This window comes from Neovison vison, chromosome 1 (genome assembly GCF_020171115.1).
Source record: "Neovison vison isolate M4711 chromosome 1, ASM_NN_V1, whole genome shotgun sequence".
Lineage (NCBI taxonomy): Eukaryota > Metazoa > Chordata > Mammalia > Carnivora > Mustelidae > Neogale > Neogale vison.
Genome location: NC_058091.1, coordinates 216704752 through 216723154, shown reverse-complemented (window position 1 = coordinate 216723154; position 18403 = coordinate 216704752). Strand labels below are relative to the sequence as shown.

Sequence of the window (18403 nt, the reverse complement as noted above, 5' to 3'; positions counted from 1 at the left end):
AATGCTACTTTCTACCAGCTTACCTGTTTTTCATTTAAAAAATATCTGACCTTACTACCTTGCCTCCTTCTGCAGCCCTAACAAACTGGTTCAGTTTATTTCATCCTTGCTAGTATCATAGGCAATTTAAACCCACTCTGACTTTATATACAGAGGCCATTTACTTTGTAAGCTGAGGAGCCTAGCTCTGTACATTGAAAGAAGGAAAGCAAGTAAGGTCTTGGGTACTAGATCCCTGACTGAATGAAGGATATCACTAGTGCTCAGGAGCTCCCCCTAGTTATAGAGGGCAGTATTCAAAAAGTTGGTATTCTTTGCTTTTGATTTTTGCTGCTCAGAGAAGAATGGGCTGGAGAGGTCTTCTGGGTACACCCTTGCACACAACTTTAGATGTGCACGAAGGAGTCAGCCGCGCGGGATGTGGTGGCAAGTTCTGGGTCAAGGCATCACTCTGTCTGTGAAGGAGAAGCCAAACCACATACTGCAACCGACTCTCAACAGGGTTAGAAGCCACGAACCAGAGAAAATTCTTCATACTTAGCCCCCCAGACTGTTTATCTCCTGGAGTCATTCTTTGAATTATTATTTCAACTACAGCTTCTTTTCTTACCCATCATGGAATCCCCTAGTGCTTAGAATGGGACCTTGAAAGAGCACAAAAAATGCACATAGAAGAGGGGATTTTGTCATGGCTTGTACACCGAATATAGCTTTCCTTCCTATTCTGCTCTGATGGAATTATGCTAAATCCATTTCTACAGACATTTTTGAAAGCCTACTCTATGCAAGGCAGTGTCCTAGGTGTACGAAGATGAACCCGTCCCATCCCCCCCCTCCCCCGAAGGCTTATGTAGTGGGTGGGAAGAAGAGGCACCTGCAGGCAGAGCCACAGAAGTTCAGTTGCTGTGCTCTGTCCTACGGTAGCAGAACACACTGCTTGTGCTCGGGGACTCTGAGGTCATGCCCCTTCCTCTCCGTCATTCTCACAGTCCACCCGAAATACTGCTAAATCCTCTGGACTCTTAGGTCTCCCACCCCTTTCAGTCTTCTTGTGATATTTGAGACGCTATTTTCTATGCTGTGCCCTTCTAGAAAAACCCCTGAACCCCAGATGATGGCATTTTGAGATTCTCCGTGCTCTGATTGTTCTTTTTTCAAAAGTTGTCCTTTTAAGCCACTCATTCTTAAGGACAAACATTCTCCTGTATCCTTTTTCTCCATCGTCTCTTCACCATGCCCTGTCCATTGGCGAGCTTACCAGCTTGTGCAGCACTTTTGAAAGGTTGCAGTGAAATGATTTGCCTGCTACTCTCGCTTTCCTTAGCTGATGCATTTGGTGAGAACCTTTGCTTTTGGTAGGATGCTGTTTTACCGGCACATCTTTCTCTTCTGTGCAGGACCAGAAGCCATCGGTTATTTCCCTTCAGAAGCTTATTGCTAGAGAAGTTGCGAATGAGGAAAGAGGCATGTTTCTAATCAGTGCCTCCTCCGCTGGTCCTGAGATGTACGAAATTCACACCAACTCCAAGGAGGAACGAAATAACTGGATGAGACGAATCCAACAGGCCGTAGAAAGGTAACCTTTTCTTCTGTCCACACTCCAGGGAATGGACTTGTTCAGTTGGGAAAGTATTCTAACCATGTTTCCTCTGCATGAATACCTTGCCTCAGCCAGGGGGGTCGGCTCCCCACCCCCTCCCCCCACCTCTGATAGCCCCTCATCTGCAGCCTCGTTCTCCGCACCTCCCTGCATGTAAAGCCCTACGTCCCCCCCACCCATGTGGCTCCTGCTCGTCTTTGGTGCAGCTCATGGCTTCCTTCCTTTGTGAAGACCTCTTCGGTTCCGGTGGTCTCTTCCTTACCTGAAATTCTTTACCATCTGCTCTCCAGAACATTGACTCCGTGCTTGTCACAAACCACCTTGTAGCTATTAGCTTTTTTTTGTGTCTGTGTGTTTATTAGATTGGAAGCTCCTCGAGGGCAGGGGCTGTGTCTTTTGTTTCTCTTTGTGGCAAGTTCTGAAGAATCATTCAATAAACATTTTTTGGTTGGTGGATCTATGTGTTCTAAGTCAATTTATGCCTCATTACTTGTGTTTTTGTAAGTTTTTATGAACAAGATGGGGTGAGGGTGATCTTTCTTTCTGGTAATTTGATTTGATTGATCTTGAATGATGTTTTATAAAATTCTCCCACCTCCACTGCTCCACACCCAACCTGTCACTCTACCCTCTGTCCCCTCCCAACTCCCTCTCCTCTCTCCCATTGAGAAGTACCCAAACATAGTAGAAAGTAAAATACGAATATTTTAGTTGGGCCTAATGCTAGTGTTGGTAGTATGGGGTGTAGGGTGTGGTACACGTTCATACAAATGTATGTTTGTGTATATCTGTTTGTTGGAATTTTTGAGTCACCCTGTACTTCTCACTTTGAGAGCTGTGTCATATTGTGCAAGCTTCTTTATATACTTAGGAAAACCAGTTATCTTGGCTAGAGGGCATAACCTTTTCTGAATTTTTCCTTCTCTGAGTAGTGTTACTGCCAGATCCCCATGTATTACTAATGAACCTAAAGATACTTGGATTTGGTTTCAGTTGTCTGTCTTGACTATTGTCTCTTAAAGTTGCCCAGAGGAAGAAGGGGGAAGGACAAGTGAATCTGATGAAGAGAGGCGGAAAGCTGAAGCAAGAGTGGCCAAAATCCAGCAATGTCGAGGTACCGTGCAGACATGCCTGATCCCTGGCTGTGGTGTTCTCCTTGGATGCTGGGAAAACCCAGGTGTCAGGAGTGGGAGACTGTGATTAAATGGTTAATCTAACTCTGTGTACCTGAGGCCTACCCACCACTCTTCAGAACAAGAAGTATTGGCACTAGGAGTGTTCAAATAAAATGGCTATCCCCCTTCCTCCTTAGTGATTTAAAATAGATGACAAATCCCCCCCCCCAAAAATGGGCACATAATATGTATGCAACAAGAACTGTGGGCAGTATGGTGTAGCTGTGCATTGAAGTACTTGTCCAATGGTGTCATTTTAGGTCCCGGCTCTGTTGGGTCACAGTGATGTGACTTTGGACAGGGAACCCATCAACTCTGGTTGTCAGTTTCCAAGTCTGTGAATTAAGGAAATTAGATCAGCTCAGTGAGTCTCATCTCTGGGTAGACATCAGAATTACTTTGAGGGTTTTGTAAAAATTCTGATGCCTGGGCCCTTATGCTCAACCAATTCACTCACAATCTAGGGAAGGTGGTTGTGGATGTCAGTATTTAAAATTCTACCATGGTGAAACCAAGGCAGAGTGAGAACCCCTGGATTAGATGCTGGTTGACGTCCCTTTAAACCGTGAGAATCATATGATATGTTGGAATCAGAGGAAAATGATGCATGCAAAGATGGTCAGAGAAATTGGATGTTTAGAAACAAAAACAGAAGCCAGTAGGTTTGGTTTTAACCAAGATGGGCTGAAGCCTGAGTAGCTTTGGACTTCTGCATTGTTTTTCCTTGTGGGTATCAGTCATCATGAACAGTGCCACCTCAGTTTTCATTCCTGGGCTTCGTGTTTAAGACTAATAGAAAACAGCCTGAACAAAGAATGGTTGTGCAAGTTTTTCTGGAATTAGGGGCATGGAAAAGGAAATGAACATCTGAGTACAGTAAATTTACAGAAAAGACAATGGAAGATAGAGTTGTTAAGTCATTTGCTGGAGACTAGTCACTAAGTGGAACATTTAGGATTTGAACCTGGTTCTGGCCCACCCAACAACTTGCACTTGACTTGTGAGACCATACTGCTTTGCTGACAAGCAACATTTTTATCTTAGAACTTGGATTTTCAGACAGTGCTGTATTTATCTGATAACCTTCTATGGTAAATAACTGTTTCATAGAAATACTCAGCAACCAAGACCAACAAATTTGCACATGTTTGGAGGAGAAGCTGCATATCTATGCTGAACTTGGAGAATTGAGTGGATTGGAGGATGTCCATCTAGAGCCCCACCTCCTCATTAAACCTGACCCAGGAGAGCCTCCCCAGGCAGCCTCCTTAGTGGCAGCAGCACTGAAAGAGGGTAAGTTGCTTCCAAAACTATTTGGCTTAACAAGTTCAGAAAATGCCAGAGTACCTTCTGTGTGCCATGCACTGTGGTTTTAATACTCAGGATATAGCAAAATAAGACAGGGTTCCAGTTGTGCTACAATTCATATTCTAAAAACTGCCAAATGAAAGGAAATAGATGTGTCAGGTTGTGTCAAGCACTATGAAGACAAAAAATTGTCTCTCAGTAGATGAATGGATGAAGAGGAAGTAGTGTACCTCCACAATGGAATCTCACTCAGCCATAAAAAGGAATGAGATCTGACCATTCACAGCAACATGGATGGACCTAGAGGCTGTAATGCTAAGTGAAATAAATCAGACAGAGAAAGACAAATTCATTCATCTATGGAATTTAGGAAAAAACAAATTAAAAAAGAAAGTGTCACCCCACTCCACTCCAGCAACCCTCAGTTTGTTTCCTAAGATTAAGAATCTCTTATGGTTTGTCTCTCTCTCTGGTTTTGTCTTGTTTCATTTTTCCCTTCCTTCCCCTATGATGCTCTGTCTTATTTCTCAAATTCCTCCTATCAGTGAGATCATATGATAATTATCTTTCTCTGGTTGACTTATTTCACTTAGTGTAATATCCTCTAATTCCATCCATGTTGTTGCAAATAGCAAGATTTCACTTTTTTTTTTAAAGATTTTATTTATTTATTTGACAGAGAGAAATCACAAGTAGATGGAGAGGCAGGCAGAGAGAGAGGGGGAAGCAGGCTCCCTGCTGAGCAGAGAGCCCGATGCGGGACTTGATCCCAGGACCCTGAGATCATGACCTGAGCCGAAGGCAGCGGCTTAACCCACTGAGCCACCCAGGCGCCCCGCAAGATTTCACTTTTTTGATGGCTGCATCATATTCCATTGTGTGTGTGTATATGTTTATATGTATATGTGTGTGTGTACACACACACACACACACACACACACACACACACACACATCTTCTTTATACACTATATACACATCTTCTTTGTCCATTCATCTGTTGATGCACATCTAGGCTCTTTCTGTGATTTGGCTATTGTGGACATTGCTGCTGTAAACATTCGGGTGCACGTGCCCCTTCAGGATGCTACATTTGTATCTTTGGGGTAAATACCCAGTAGTGCGATTGCTGGATCATAGGGTAGCTCTGTTTTGAACTTTTTGAGGAACCTCCATACTGTTTTCCAGGGTGGCTGCACCATCTTCCATTCCCACCAACAGTGTAGGAGGGTTCCCCTCCAAAAAAAAAAGACTCTTAAATACAGAGAGTAAGTTGGTGGTTGCCAGACGGCAGGTGGATGGGGCGATGGGTTGAAATAGGCGATGGGGATTAAGAGTACACTTAGCATGATGAGCACTGAGTAATTAGAACTGAATTATAGTATTATACACCTGAAACTAATATAACTATATTAATTATACTTCAATAAAAAAAACAATAAAGACAAAGACAGTTTTATTTGGAAAACTATAGAGGGCAATTGCTTCAATGAAGATTCTAATAAAATCTGAACCCTAGTTAAAAAAAAGAAATGGGGGCACCTGGGTGGCTCAGTCAGTTAAACATCTGACTCTTGATTTCTGCTCAGGTGGTGATCTCAGGGTCCTGAGATTGAGCCCCGAGTTGAGCTCCCTGCCCAGCAGGGAGCCTGCTTGAGATTCTCTCTCTCCTTCTTCCTCCATCCCTCCCCACCACGTGCATGCCTGCATGCTCTGTCTCTCTTTCTGTCTGTAAAATAAAAAAATAAATCTTTAGAAAACAAAAACGAATGATAAACAGGATAGGGAATAAAGAGAGGGATGGAGTGGGAAGGTTGTTTTTGAGTTAAGATGACAAGGAAAGGCCTCTTCGATAAGGTGATGTGTAAGCAGACACAGGAAAGTGAAAAAGCCGAGTAGACATCTGGGGAAAGAATGTTTCAGACACAGAGAACAAAAGATGCAAAGGCTTGGAGGCAGGTGCATAGCAAGCCTGAGGAATAGCAAGGAGGGAGGACCATGCAGGTAGAGAGTGAAGGGAGGGGTAAGGGGTGGCAGATGAGACAGAGCTAACTACCACTCACTTTACAGGACCCGACTGAGTTAAGTATGGAGCTTGAATTTCATTCTGAGAGACACTATAGGAAGTATTATAAGGTTTGAGTAGCAGAGTGACGTCATGGATGTTCTAAAAGGAGCCCTCTGACTCCTCTGTGGAGAATGGACTATATAAGGGGGCAAAGTGCAAATATGGGTAATACTCAAGTTTAGAGTACAACCATGGGAGTTGGTGGCTGAGGTAGGATAAAGGATAAGATCACTGGGGAAATGAGGACGTCAAGGAGACATGAAGCTAAGGTATTGGAAGGACTAGGTTCATAAAAACGGCTATTTCTGAGAATTTTGACAGGACTAGCATTGGGGGAAGGGAGAGAACTTGCACTGGCTGCTACATTGTTCAAGGAATCTGTAGATGAATGGCAACAAGGAGGGGTAGTGAGTGCTGTAATCTGATGGTACAAAATATAAAGGAAAAAAGGGGGTTGGTGGGATAATAGTTTGGCAGTGACAGTGGGGACAGTGAGTTTGAGAGAGAAAACAGCTACCACCTGGGAGAGTGGCAAGGAATGCAGACAAGGTTTGGAAGGTTCCAGACCATGGACTAAATGTATCCTACCACTTGTTTTTGTGACTATCATTTTGTTGCAACACAGCCCTCCACACTCATTTACCTATGATTTGTGGCTGCTTTCTTGCTACAGTGGTGAAAATGAGTAGCTGCGACAGAAACCGTGACCCACAGAGTCTAAAATGTTTGTGATCTGGTCCTTTGCAGACCAGGTTTGCCAAGCTCTGGCTCAGAATCTCAGAACGTTGGCTCTGGAGTAGAATTTAGAAATCATGGCATTCTGTCATCTTTATTTGATAGGGAAACCAGGATCTTAAGAAGGGCATAGAGGTTGTCTGAAGTGGGGTCTACTGGCAGAATCATTCATTCTTCCCATATTTGCATTTTCAGTCATTCATTGAGCATCTGCCCTGTGCTTTGCTCTTGGTTCTAAGGAAAGAGTTAATACCTTTTATACTTTGTAGTGGGGTATGGGCTGCCAGTTATGAAATCAGTAAGTCACCCGGATAAAAGGCACAGCATAGGGAATATAGTCAATGATACTGTATAACATTGTGTGGGAACAGATGGTAGCTACACGTGTGGTGAGCACAGTGTAAGGTGTTCAGCTTGGGGTATCACTACCTTGTATACCTGAAACTAATGTAACATTGTGTGTCAACTGCACTTAAGTGAAAAAAAAAAAAAGAGGGAAAAAAAACATAGTGGAGGAAGACAGACAATACACAAGGAAACAAAATAATTTCACAAAGGTAACAAAATAAGATTGGGCTGAGGTGAAGGCTTTGCTTTAGTGAAGTCAGGGTAGACTTCTCCAGGGAGATGATTTTTTGAGATGAGAGTTGAAGGATGAGAAGAAGGCCAGCTGACTGGGGATCAAGGGGAGGACCATTCTTGGGCAGGGAGAAAGTGAGTACAATGCCCTTGTCTGTGGAATGAGCTTGGTGTGTTCAAGGGGAAGAAGGAAGGCAGGGTGACAGCAGTCAGGGAAGCGTATGAGGGGAGGTCGTGTGGGTCGGCAGAGAAAGATCTCTGCAGGCTCTGGTTAAAAAAAAATAGATATTTTATTCCCAAACTGATGGAAAGTTACTGGTGCTTTTTATCATGAGAGTGACACCATTGTATGTCTTCAGAAGAGAGCCGGCTGCTGGCAGGAGAGCAGAGTGGAGGGAAACCAGTTTGCCTGGAGATGGTTGGTTGGCAGTTACACAAGCTGATGGGGGGTGTTGGGACTTTGGTCTAGACCCAGGAATGTTGGCAATGGATGTAGAAGGAAGTGGACAGGTCCAAAGTATATTTTAGAAATACAGCTGGAAGTACTTTTGAATGGGTTGGTGAGAACCAGTGACCTTCTCATTGACCTTGATAATGCCTCTGTCGAGTAAGTCAACCCCTCTCCATTTTAGCCAGTGGCCTTCACTCTCCCCTTCCCCCCATCAAATCTGTCATAGATGCCCCGTTTGCATCCCCCTGCTTTAATTCCCCTCGCCCGTCATGGGATGTAGGTGCTGGGGAATAGCGGGGGACCCAGCTGCTCAGGAAAACACAGAGCAATTGAGGAGCTGCCTGATCTACCCTGAGTCATTGATGATCAGGACTCAGAGATCTAGCAGGAATTCTTAATCAGAGTGAGGTCATTGTCTTTGGGGGAAAACAAACAAACAAACGAACAAAACCAAATAGTTCAGTAATGCATGGTCTCCCTAGGTCGTTGTTCTCCTAGACTGCTTTTCTGCTCCCCTTTCTCCTCTCCTGTCTCTGTGTCTTGAATCCCATTCATCCTTCAAGATTCTCTTCACCTTTCATCTCCTTTAAGAACTTTTCCCTAATCCCCCTGGCAACGGTCACTGTCCTGCTCCTTGGCACTGTTGGAGCATTTTATGATGCTCTCATAACCAGATGATAGAACTTAACACTGATCATGTGCTACCTTGTATATAGTTAACGAATATGTTGTGTTTTCCTCCTCTAGTCAGCAGACTCCCCTAATTAGTTACAGATGCCCAGGGGCCCCAGGAATAGAGTACGTACTCAAAGAGTACGTACTTAAAAGACTCAAAGAGTATTTGCTAAATTCGAACATTGGACGCAATGTTTTAGAAATATTTGTAGAGCCCTCGAAACTATGCCATTTTCCATACTTGTTGAAAGCATTTAATTATAAATAAAAACATGATTTTCTGGGTGGGTTGTTTACCAGTCTTACCAGATCCTAAGAGTAGCCTTTGGTGCTTGTTTAAAATGCAAATTCCAGAGGCCTGGGTGGCTCAGTGGGTTAAATCCGCTGCCTTCAGCTCAGGCCATGATCCCAGGGTCCTGGGATTGAGCCCCGCATTGAGCCCCGCATTGAGCCCACATCAAGTCCCACATCGGGCTCTCTGCTCTGCAGGGAACCTGCTTCCCTTCTTCTCTCTCTGCTTGCTTCTCTGCCTACTTGTGATCTCTGTCTGTCAAATAAATAAAATCTTAAGAAAAAAATAAATAAATAAAATGCAAATTCCTTGTCTTTTCCCTTGCAGAATGTGATCTAGTAGGTATAGGTAAGGATTGGGAATCTCTGTTTTTTAAGGCACAGTTGAGGAAATTTTCTTTCAAAGAATAGCTCATATTTTGAATAGCACATTTTAAAATCTTAAATGAATTGAATTACAGAATGTTTTCCAGCAGACTAGTGTACTGAAAGTTAAAATTGAGATTTTTTTATACAGTGCATCTTTTTATTAATTTTCTATTATAAAATTATACGTGAAGTATTGGTCTAGATTGCAGGTTGGCAAACCTTTTTTCCTGTAAAGAGCCGGATAGTAAATATTTCAGGCTTTACAGGCCACATGCAGTTTCTGGGACACATTCTTCTTTGTGCATGCATGGGTGCCTGTGTGTATATTTTAACAACTCTTTAAAATATAAAAGCCATTTTTAGCCCCTGGGCCATATAAAACCAGACACAGGCCAAAGAGAGTTTGCCAACCCTTGATCCGGATTAAACGGTGTATTTGGTTTTTTAATTTTGTGTTCTTTCTTCTTAGCTGAGAGCCTCCAAGTTGCAGTGAAGGCCTCACAAGCAGGCGATGCCTGTCAGTCATCTGAGGAAGGTTCTGGAGAATCTTCCTTGACGGATACTCGGAGTCCCCCCGAAGAGCCAGGATCATCTCCAGCTTGTAAGTGAACGTTCAGGCTTCTGCGGTGAGCCTGAGCACAACCTCTGGAACATACAGTGGTCATATGAAATGAAGGCAATGACTCTGTCCCTATTTGGAGGAGACTTACTGTACTTTTTAATTTAGAGAATACCTGGGAATCAGTCTGCTAGCCTAATTTACATATGATAATGACACTGCTGTTCCAAGGACAAGGATTTCAAGAGTAGTTGGTGGGTTATACTGCTCTCTGACCCAGGCAAGCTTTGTTACCTTCTCCAAACCCCACCCTGCCTCAGTTTCGATAAGACTTATGGAGGACAGTTTGGAATATGGTTGTGAAATAACTTTTAAACTTGGGGTTTTTTGGAAAATGACTCCCTGCTGTTCACGAAAGAACAAGTCCTCTGACTTTATCTCAGAGGCATCAACTGAGCAAACATAACCCAGAAAGCTAGACTCCAGCACTATTCCCACAGACACATGGTTTGGTAGCATGGTTAAAGGCAGAGGTGCCAAAAAATCCTTGATCTTTGTCACCATACGCTTCAGTTCAGGTCAGAATTCATTTATTGAAGGCCCTGTTTCAAAATATTTTAAATACGGAAAAGTGTCATGTAGAGAATTAGGTGATTTCTTGGAACCTAATGATGATGTTAAATGTATGAGCTAAAGATTTCATTCCCTACAGTTTTCTGAGATAAAAGCACAAAGAGCATATTTTTCATTGTATTTGGGTGATAAAAACCTTATTTCCACCAGGCCTCATTATGCACAAGACAAAATGTCTTTCGTAGCTAGAGATGGGAGGATTAAATTATCTCTGAATTTCTTTAACAACATCCCTTGGTTAATTAGGGTCCATGGAAGCAGTACAGTTTTAAAACTCTGGACTTTTTTTGAGATCGACACTAATAATTACTTTGTCCTCTCAAATTTTGCTCGATCCAGTCCTGCGTTTCTATTTTCAGAAAGCGCACATATGTTTTTCATTTTGACACAGCCCAGATTCATCAGGGGAGTTGTACTGCCCTGGGTGATTTCCTTTTAAAAGAAGAAACTCATGATGCCATCGAGGGAGTTCCATCTAAAAATACATGGGGGGATCTGGTGCTCTCAGCCTCACCCCGGGGACAGCTGAGGAGGCTCCACACGGCCCCTACAGCTGCTCAGAGCACCTGGCTGCCACTTCCTTCCCTCGAGACCAGGCGGTGCAGTTTCTCCCGGTCCGTACCCACATCTCCCATGACTGGGGACACGGCCCAGGGACACCCATGACATCTGTGAAAACTGTTGAGAGGCTGTTTCCAGTGCTCTGATACCAGGATTCACATACGGAAGGGACAGGGGCATGTTGCTAGGGTCCTGTACCCCCGAAGACCTCTTTGTTTCTGGGCTGGATTGAAACCTCAGGTCCTGGTGCTCTAAGAGTTGGATTCTCTTTATAAGGTTGGTGGAGGCAAAAGACGATTCCCAAATGAGGGCCTTTCACTGACTGGGTCAGTTCTTTGTTGGACTTTAAGGTCTGAGTCCTTCTAAGTCAAGCCCATGCCAATCTGAAGTCACAGACCAAGCGAGGCCTTCTATTTTCATCCTCAATATACCTAATCAGATGGTGAATAGAATCTACCCCTTCCTAAATTCTGGAGATCTGAAACTGAAGAAGGAACAGAGGGACCTGATCACTTGTCTCACCATCAACTTCTTTGCCCATTTGATGGTCCTCATTGCCACGCAGTGGGGAGGAGGGAGAGCGAGATAATGGGTAACTCTTTGGTAGAGTCTTGGATATCTCTCTCAAGAAGTAAGTATAATGCCCAGGAGTGGAACCATTTATTGAGTGACAGATAAATTTCTATAAAATGTCCCTCACTATAAGTGAAAAGCATTGACCAGCCTGAGCAAAACGAATTTAATTTTTAGCTGATAGAATTCAAAGCAATTTCTACTTAAACAAAAAATTCTTTGTAATAGAAGTGGCTTTTGGAGTCCTAGAGGACTTTCATTTAGAGAAGGAGAAAAAGTATTTCCTCCCTCAGTAGTAAAGTTTCAAAATGGCACCATGTGTCCCAGTGAATATTTCACCAGGGCCCATCTGGACATGGTTCCAGTGTAAGTCTGTGTGTGGAAATGCTTTGGAAAGTCTAGTTTTAATCAGCCTAAGGTGAGCATAGTGTAAGTTTTAATGGAATTCCCATGGGCAAAGAAAATCCCACCAGCAGAGATTTAATGGGCAGAGTGAAATCTGTGTTTCTTAAAAATATTTCTGGATTTAGAAATATTTCCGTGTTTCATACATTAAATATACAGTATTTACAGTTGTTGGGAATGTAGCATATAAGCAGTATTATGAGAAAAAAAAGCACTTGGAAATTGTTTTTAAAAAGTTACTTGGAGACAGGGACAGGTTCCTATTTGTACGACTGTTGAGCTCATGAAGTATTAGCCAACCTGACCCTACTTAGAAAGATACCTCATTCCCTGTGTCGATTCCTCCTTCTAAACCTTGTTCCTGGTCTGCTGCTCTGACACTAGCCACCAAGGAGCTTATCAGCCCAGCTGTCTGCTTAGACCTGGGTCAGCCAGCCCTTGCTTTTGCTGTCCAGTGCCTGTTTCCAGTTTCCTCCTCCCCAGTGGCTTTTGCCTGGTAAGCAAAAGTGAGATGTAGAATCCTCCTCTCCATGTTGCCACCTCTCTGCAAGAAAGAAAATGTAAAAGATAGGTGATAATTGAGGCCATTTGTCAGTTTGGTATCTCTTAGCATGTAAGCTCCCCGAGGGCAGGGACACTGTGCTTTTTTGCACTGTTTTGGCCCCTTGTATGAGAGTATGTACTATGTGTGATTTTTGTGTTTCTTACTTTGAAATACGTGTCAGCTGTGTACACAAGAACCCTGTGCGCTGGCCGCTGTTTGATGATGTCCTTTCTGTTTCTGTCTCACTGGTGTGCCTCCAGCACTAGTCACAGAAGGGACAGGAGGAAGAGGCTGTTGGGATGTGGATCCTGGCACCCAGGGTTTGGGAACCGACTTGGCAGTCTCTGATGCAGGGGAGAAGGTATTGTGAACTGATTTGTTAGTAAATGGCACCAGTTACTTTGTGTAGTAACGTAACCTCAGGTCCTGGGCTGTCGGTGGCAGTGAGTGGTATGCCAGTGTTTTTCCTCAATTGTTCTCAACTACCTGACTCTTTATTTAACCTTTCTGACTTAAATTTCCTCAAAATGTTCTTGCTCTGCCTCTATCATGTAGGTGTAAACAAAGAAACGATTTCAACGTTATTAAAAGGATTTAAAACTCGAATGTTTGTGTGTCTGCGCACTCTTACTTCTGGTCTCCCTTCTGCTTTTCTCCCTGCTAAACTCTAGCTTGTCACCCGCCACTTAGTGGCCCTTGGCCAGGAGGTGGTCCTGGCAGCCAGCGGTGTCCTTAAGGCAGCCAGGTGGTGCTAAGTGGCGGAAATAATGTGGACTTGGACTCCTGTTGCTGCTTTCACTTTCTTTTACCTTCCTGTCTTTTCAGATTGTTTTCCCCTCTCTACCCACGTGGTCACCTACTTTTTTGTGAGACTTTTTAGTCAACCTGACCACATTTTGCTTGGGGGCAAAGTGGTTCCAAATGCCTTTGGGGGGGTGGGGGGGGACATAGTTTACACATAGGTTGTGATGCTCATTGAAAAACTAAATGCAGGGAACTTCCTCTCCACTTCAAATGAATCTGGGATGTCAGAAATTGGGAGTAAGAGTAGGATTCTGGGAGGTGGCTAGTTGGCCTCCCCAGGGTGGGCTGGGGCTCAAGAGTTTCAGTTTTTATCTAAAATCACGTTAGACTCATTACCAGATACCAGTATGTGCTAATGTGGAAAAATGACATATGTCATATATTTATGTAATAATTTATATATTATGTATTTTTGCATTTATTATATATGACTGAGACACCACTCCAAAGATTTTTAAAAATCCACAGGAGATATGACTGTGACTTAGTATTTTATTTTTTAAAAAAGTCATAAGCCAAAATAAAAACAGGAATGCAATATTTTATTCTGCTTACTCTGACTGTAAGCTTTCTGACTTATTTCTTCTTAAAACATTCCAACTTTTTTCCTCCTTTTCAGTGTGGATTTCACTTTTCAGTCTGTTGCTTCCAACTGCCTTGTCCTAGAGGAAGGGAGAGAGAGAAGGAGGGCTGGTTAGTTAGTAATAGTTTTTTCTTGAATGGAAATCGTGGTGGCTCCCACCCCTAAGGTCTTTTTTCCTTCTATGGTTCAGTCACAGGTAAGTGAAATGAGGTGTGTAGGTCCCCCTCATTGGGGAGTGAACCATGGGGTGAACCTCTCTGGAAGAATTTTAATAAGGCATTTAAGAAAATGAATTGACAAAAAGAACAGGATCGCCTGAAATCAAACGTTTAAAAAAAAGTGTGATGGATATTTTATAGTTAGCTTCTTTTATCAGGTAAGGTTTAAAAAATATATTTTTCTGAAAGAATTTTAAAAAGTGCTGCAGACCGAAAAAATACCCGGGGTGTCAATCACCAGCTGCGGTTATGCGCACACACACCACAAGGTGGCAGACCAGCTCCATGAAAAATAGGACCTTAAACATCTCTGGTATCAAACTTCACTGTTCTTGGAAATAAGTAACCACATGTAACATAATTCAGCTCATTTCTATGTTTCTCATTTGTATAGAGTATAAAAATTCTATAGCATATGATTTCCTTATTACAAAGGTAATGACTGTGAAGCAGGGACCAAACCACAAGAGCAGAGAGAACTCTAGAACTCACTAGAGAATGGGGGTTCTTAGCCCAGTATCGTGGGGGGTGGGGAAGGGGGGCTGGTTCCAGGCACAGGCCTAATGACTCTAAACTTCATGTTCTTTTCCATCCTTTGTCCTTCTTATCTTAGAGGTTCTGGTCAGTAAAGAAATCTTTTATAGGCAATATGGGGAAGAGTGTGGGGGAGGGACAGGAAGAAGGGATCTGGCTATCTCCTCAAAGCTTCACCAGCCTGAACTGATTGAATTTACAAGTCCAGAGTTACCCAAGAACATTACCACAGCTGACCGTTTCTTATGGCTTCAGTGTAAAGCTGCTCAGATAAGAGCAAGCAATGTATAGGGGACAGTAGGTTCTAGGAAGGCAGGGAATTTGGTGATCTCCCATGGCACAAGGAGTGGAGTATACAACGGATGCATGGTATTTATTTAGGGAATGGAGTGTGAATGTCCTTACATGCTGGACATCACTGTTACATTTGTAGATAACAGCACTGAATCATGTAAGAAGCCCTACTACGCATGGGCTTATGTCCTAGTGAAAGAAGACAGGCAATAAATGAATAGACAAATGTTCAGTTCAATCCTGGAAACCAGAAATCCTCACTGTCCACATATGTCTCTACTGTGTGCATTAGGGAGACAAAGAATGAAACATAGATCCCCACCCCCCAGGAGCAGGTGGTCTCCAGCCCCACTCATGGCCTCTCCTGATAGTGCTTTTCCTAAGGCGATCACAGATGTTTCCACTGAGTTCAGAGTAGGATCTCGAGCAGGCCAGCTAGGTGCTGACCCTTGGGCCACCTCTGGGTCTGGGTTTCCTCTCCCAACCGCTGGCTGCTTTGGCTTCGTGAATCTTCAGCATGGAGACAGGGAGCTAGAACTCAGGCATGATGTCCTCGAGCTTCTAAATCTGGCCTCAGGATGCAGGGGGGCAGCCTGGCCCGAAGGCCAACTTCAGTCTGGGCACGGAGAGCTCAGCTGACCATGTGGTTTCCATAAGGTAAATATTGTCCCTTACTGAGAGAGTGCAGAGCTTCCTTACTGTCATCTCTTGTTGTTATTTTAAAGGGATGTTTGGGTGAAAAGTTGCCCCGCGTCTCAAATCCAGAGTTTGCACAGATGGGGCTCTCATCAAGGGGTTGTTTAATTCTGTAGGCTTTGATTTCTGGCCAGAGGAGGGTCACTATAGAAGAGTTTAGGGGGAGTGAAGTGATTTACCTGAGGTCAGAGATTTTGGAACACTAAAGTGCAGCTTTTCAAAAGTAGAGCGAGTATTCATTTTCTTATTTTTTACGTATTTTAGGTGGAATATAGAAGTTTCCCGGTTTCTTCACAGTCAGAGGTGAGCTCTACACACTTGAAATTATCATCCTCTCTTTAGTTTCAGATAATGAGTGCTTTTTCAAGAATTTGACACTTACGATCTTATCTTTCAGATTATACAAGCGATACAGAACTTAACCCGTCTCCTCTATAGCCTTCAGGTAACTGTGCTCCTCTGATCTTTGACCTTGGGAACGTTTCTCTTAATGCAATGCATTTTACTAGAGGATTCCCAGACATTAAAAATTAGAACGTCTGAGAGGTGGCGAATGATCTTAAAAGAATGCCAATTCCCAAACTGTAGCTCTACTAGTTGCTTGGAATTTCACCTGGTTTTGTAATCATGAGGCAAGACTCCTGCTTTTTAGACTGTTCTTCTCTAAAACCATAAAACAGTTCATATCTTTTAAAAATATGCATGACTGTGATCTGGCTTGAAGTTTACGGTGAAACTCTTAGGTGAGTGTAGCCTGGCTTCACATTTTCTGGTGAAAACTTAAATTCGCACCTAAACTTTTTTCACTTTCTCCTGTGGACTGGGGCCTTTAGAACAGTTAAATAATTGAGGAGTTCCTTCATTCTTTTGTTTGTTCATCCCCCTGACATTTATTGGGCATTCTCTCTCTGCTGGGCACTGTGCTAAGGGCTGGGCACACAAAGGCTGATGGGGCACATCGGGTGGCTCACTGTCTCTCACAGAGAGACAGCCATAAAAACTGTGCTTGCGTTTAGGATTACAGGGATGATCCCTTAGTTCATGCACAAGAGAGGCCAGATCCAAGCGTTCACTATACGGATTAAGAGCATTTTAATGAGACGAAAGCAATGCTAATGTTAAGTATAAATTGGTAGAAAAATTTGAGGATGTAAGTAAATAAAATGGCTTGTGATTCTACAGAGAGAATTACTATTGTGATGTTGGTATATACCCCTCCAGTTTTTTTCCCTAAGATTTTATTTATTTATTTTAGAGAGAGCTTGAGTAGGGGGAAGGGCGAAAGGAGAGGGGGAGAGAAATTCTCAGGCAGGTTCCATGTCAAGTGCAGAGCCAGACATGGGACTTGATCTCATGACCTGAGATCAGGACCTGAGCTGAAATCAAGAGTTGGATGCTTAACCTCCTGAGCCACCCAGGTGCTCCTCCCTCCAGTTTTTTAGAATCATTTTCTATATACTCTACTTTAACATGTACCTTTCTATTCATTCAGCTATTACTCTGTAGCACAATTTTTGGTGGCTGTGTAATATTCAAGTCTATGGCATATATCCAGTTCTTTGTAGCTACAATTCTGTATTAATTAGGTCTGTTAGATATTCTTGCACACTAAGCTCTTTGAACAGAGCTGAGTGTTTCCTTAGGATAAATGGCTAGAATTATTTTTTTAGGCTTTTTAATAGATACTACCCCAAATAATCAAACCCATCAACATCCCTCTCTCCTCCTCAATTTGAAAATAGATCAAGGTATCTGATTACCTTTTTTTTTCATTTCTTTGGTTGCTATCGGAACTAAACTCCTCCCCCCTGCCCCTGGTTTATTAGCCATTCCTACTTCGTACCTTAGACCTGTTGAATATTAAAAGAAGATTAAAAGTAAGTCTGACTTTAAGTTTTCACCGGAAAACAATGTATAGTCATGCTGCATTTGTTTTCTTATTTATGCTTTGCATCAAGACTTCTTTCTTTTAATGACCATCTGCCTATTGCTCTAGTACCCCTATCTTAATAATTAAAGTTTTCGGTTATATTTGAATATATGACAGTGATAGTCTCTTACTATTTTTCTATGCTTTCCTATATATTCTTTCCTAAGAGATTTGAATCACTCTGACAAGTTTTGTATCCTCATACCAGGGCTGATAAATTAAAATTTCCTATTTATGAACAAAATTGGAGAAAATTGTCACTTTTGAAGTAAATACTCTCCTTGTTGGAGAACATGCTGTTTGTCATCTCTTACTTTAGATTAGAAGAAGATGTTTGTGTTTAGCAGTTCTATTCTTTGGACTGCTTCAGATAGAATGTTAAAATTTGAAAGTAGTATTATGGCTATTCTTCAGTGGTGACATCGATTTGATTTTCTTGGCTTTTACTTTGTCTTCTAGAAATGTTGTAAGTAAGTGTGACAATAGCAGGCTTCCTTGTCTCGTGCAAGATCTAATGGGAATCCTTTGGTGTCTGACATTAAGCATGTTGGTCTGGGGTAGATCTTAGAGCTGATTTATCATAGAAAACAAACATTCCTTCTTTTACATTTTAACTGAGAAATGGCTATAGTTTGAGCATAGTTCACTAATTTTTGGGAGATGAAAACATTGAGTATCTCAGCTTGTGTTGCCTGATGAAAACATTCACAGGTCATCTCTCTTCTTTTCAGTGTGGCATGCCATGCTTTGTGGATTCAGGGTTTGGGAATGCTTACTGAAATGACCTAATTTTTGCACAATATTAGATTGAAGGGAGAT

The 18403-nt window shown here is 42.6% G+C and overlaps 1 protein-coding gene across 4 annotated transcripts in view; it reads left to right on the top strand.

The window, feature by feature from the left end:
* Positions 1–18403, top strand: part of ARHGEF28 (Rho guanine nucleotide exchange factor 28) — a 319328-nt gene that overhangs the window by 266770 nt on the left and 34155 nt on the right. For 3 of the 4 annotated variants that reach the window (XM_044267188.1, XM_044267215.1, XM_044267197.1), the window contains 7 exons: positions 1398–1576; positions 2623–2714; positions 3886–4068; positions 9720–9851; positions 12786–12886; positions 15919–15957; positions 16052–16099. In XM_044267188.1, coding sequence (XP_044123123.1) covers positions 1398–1576; positions 2623–2714; positions 3886–4068; positions 9720–9851; positions 12786–12886; positions 15919–15957; positions 16052–16099 — 774 coding nt within the window. Of the gene's footprint in view, positions 1–1397; positions 1577–2622; positions 2715–3885; positions 4069–9719; positions 9852–12785; positions 12887–15918; positions 15958–16051; positions 16101–18403 lie in introns of those variants that run through there. The other variant, XM_044267206.1, reaches the window with a different exon arrangement.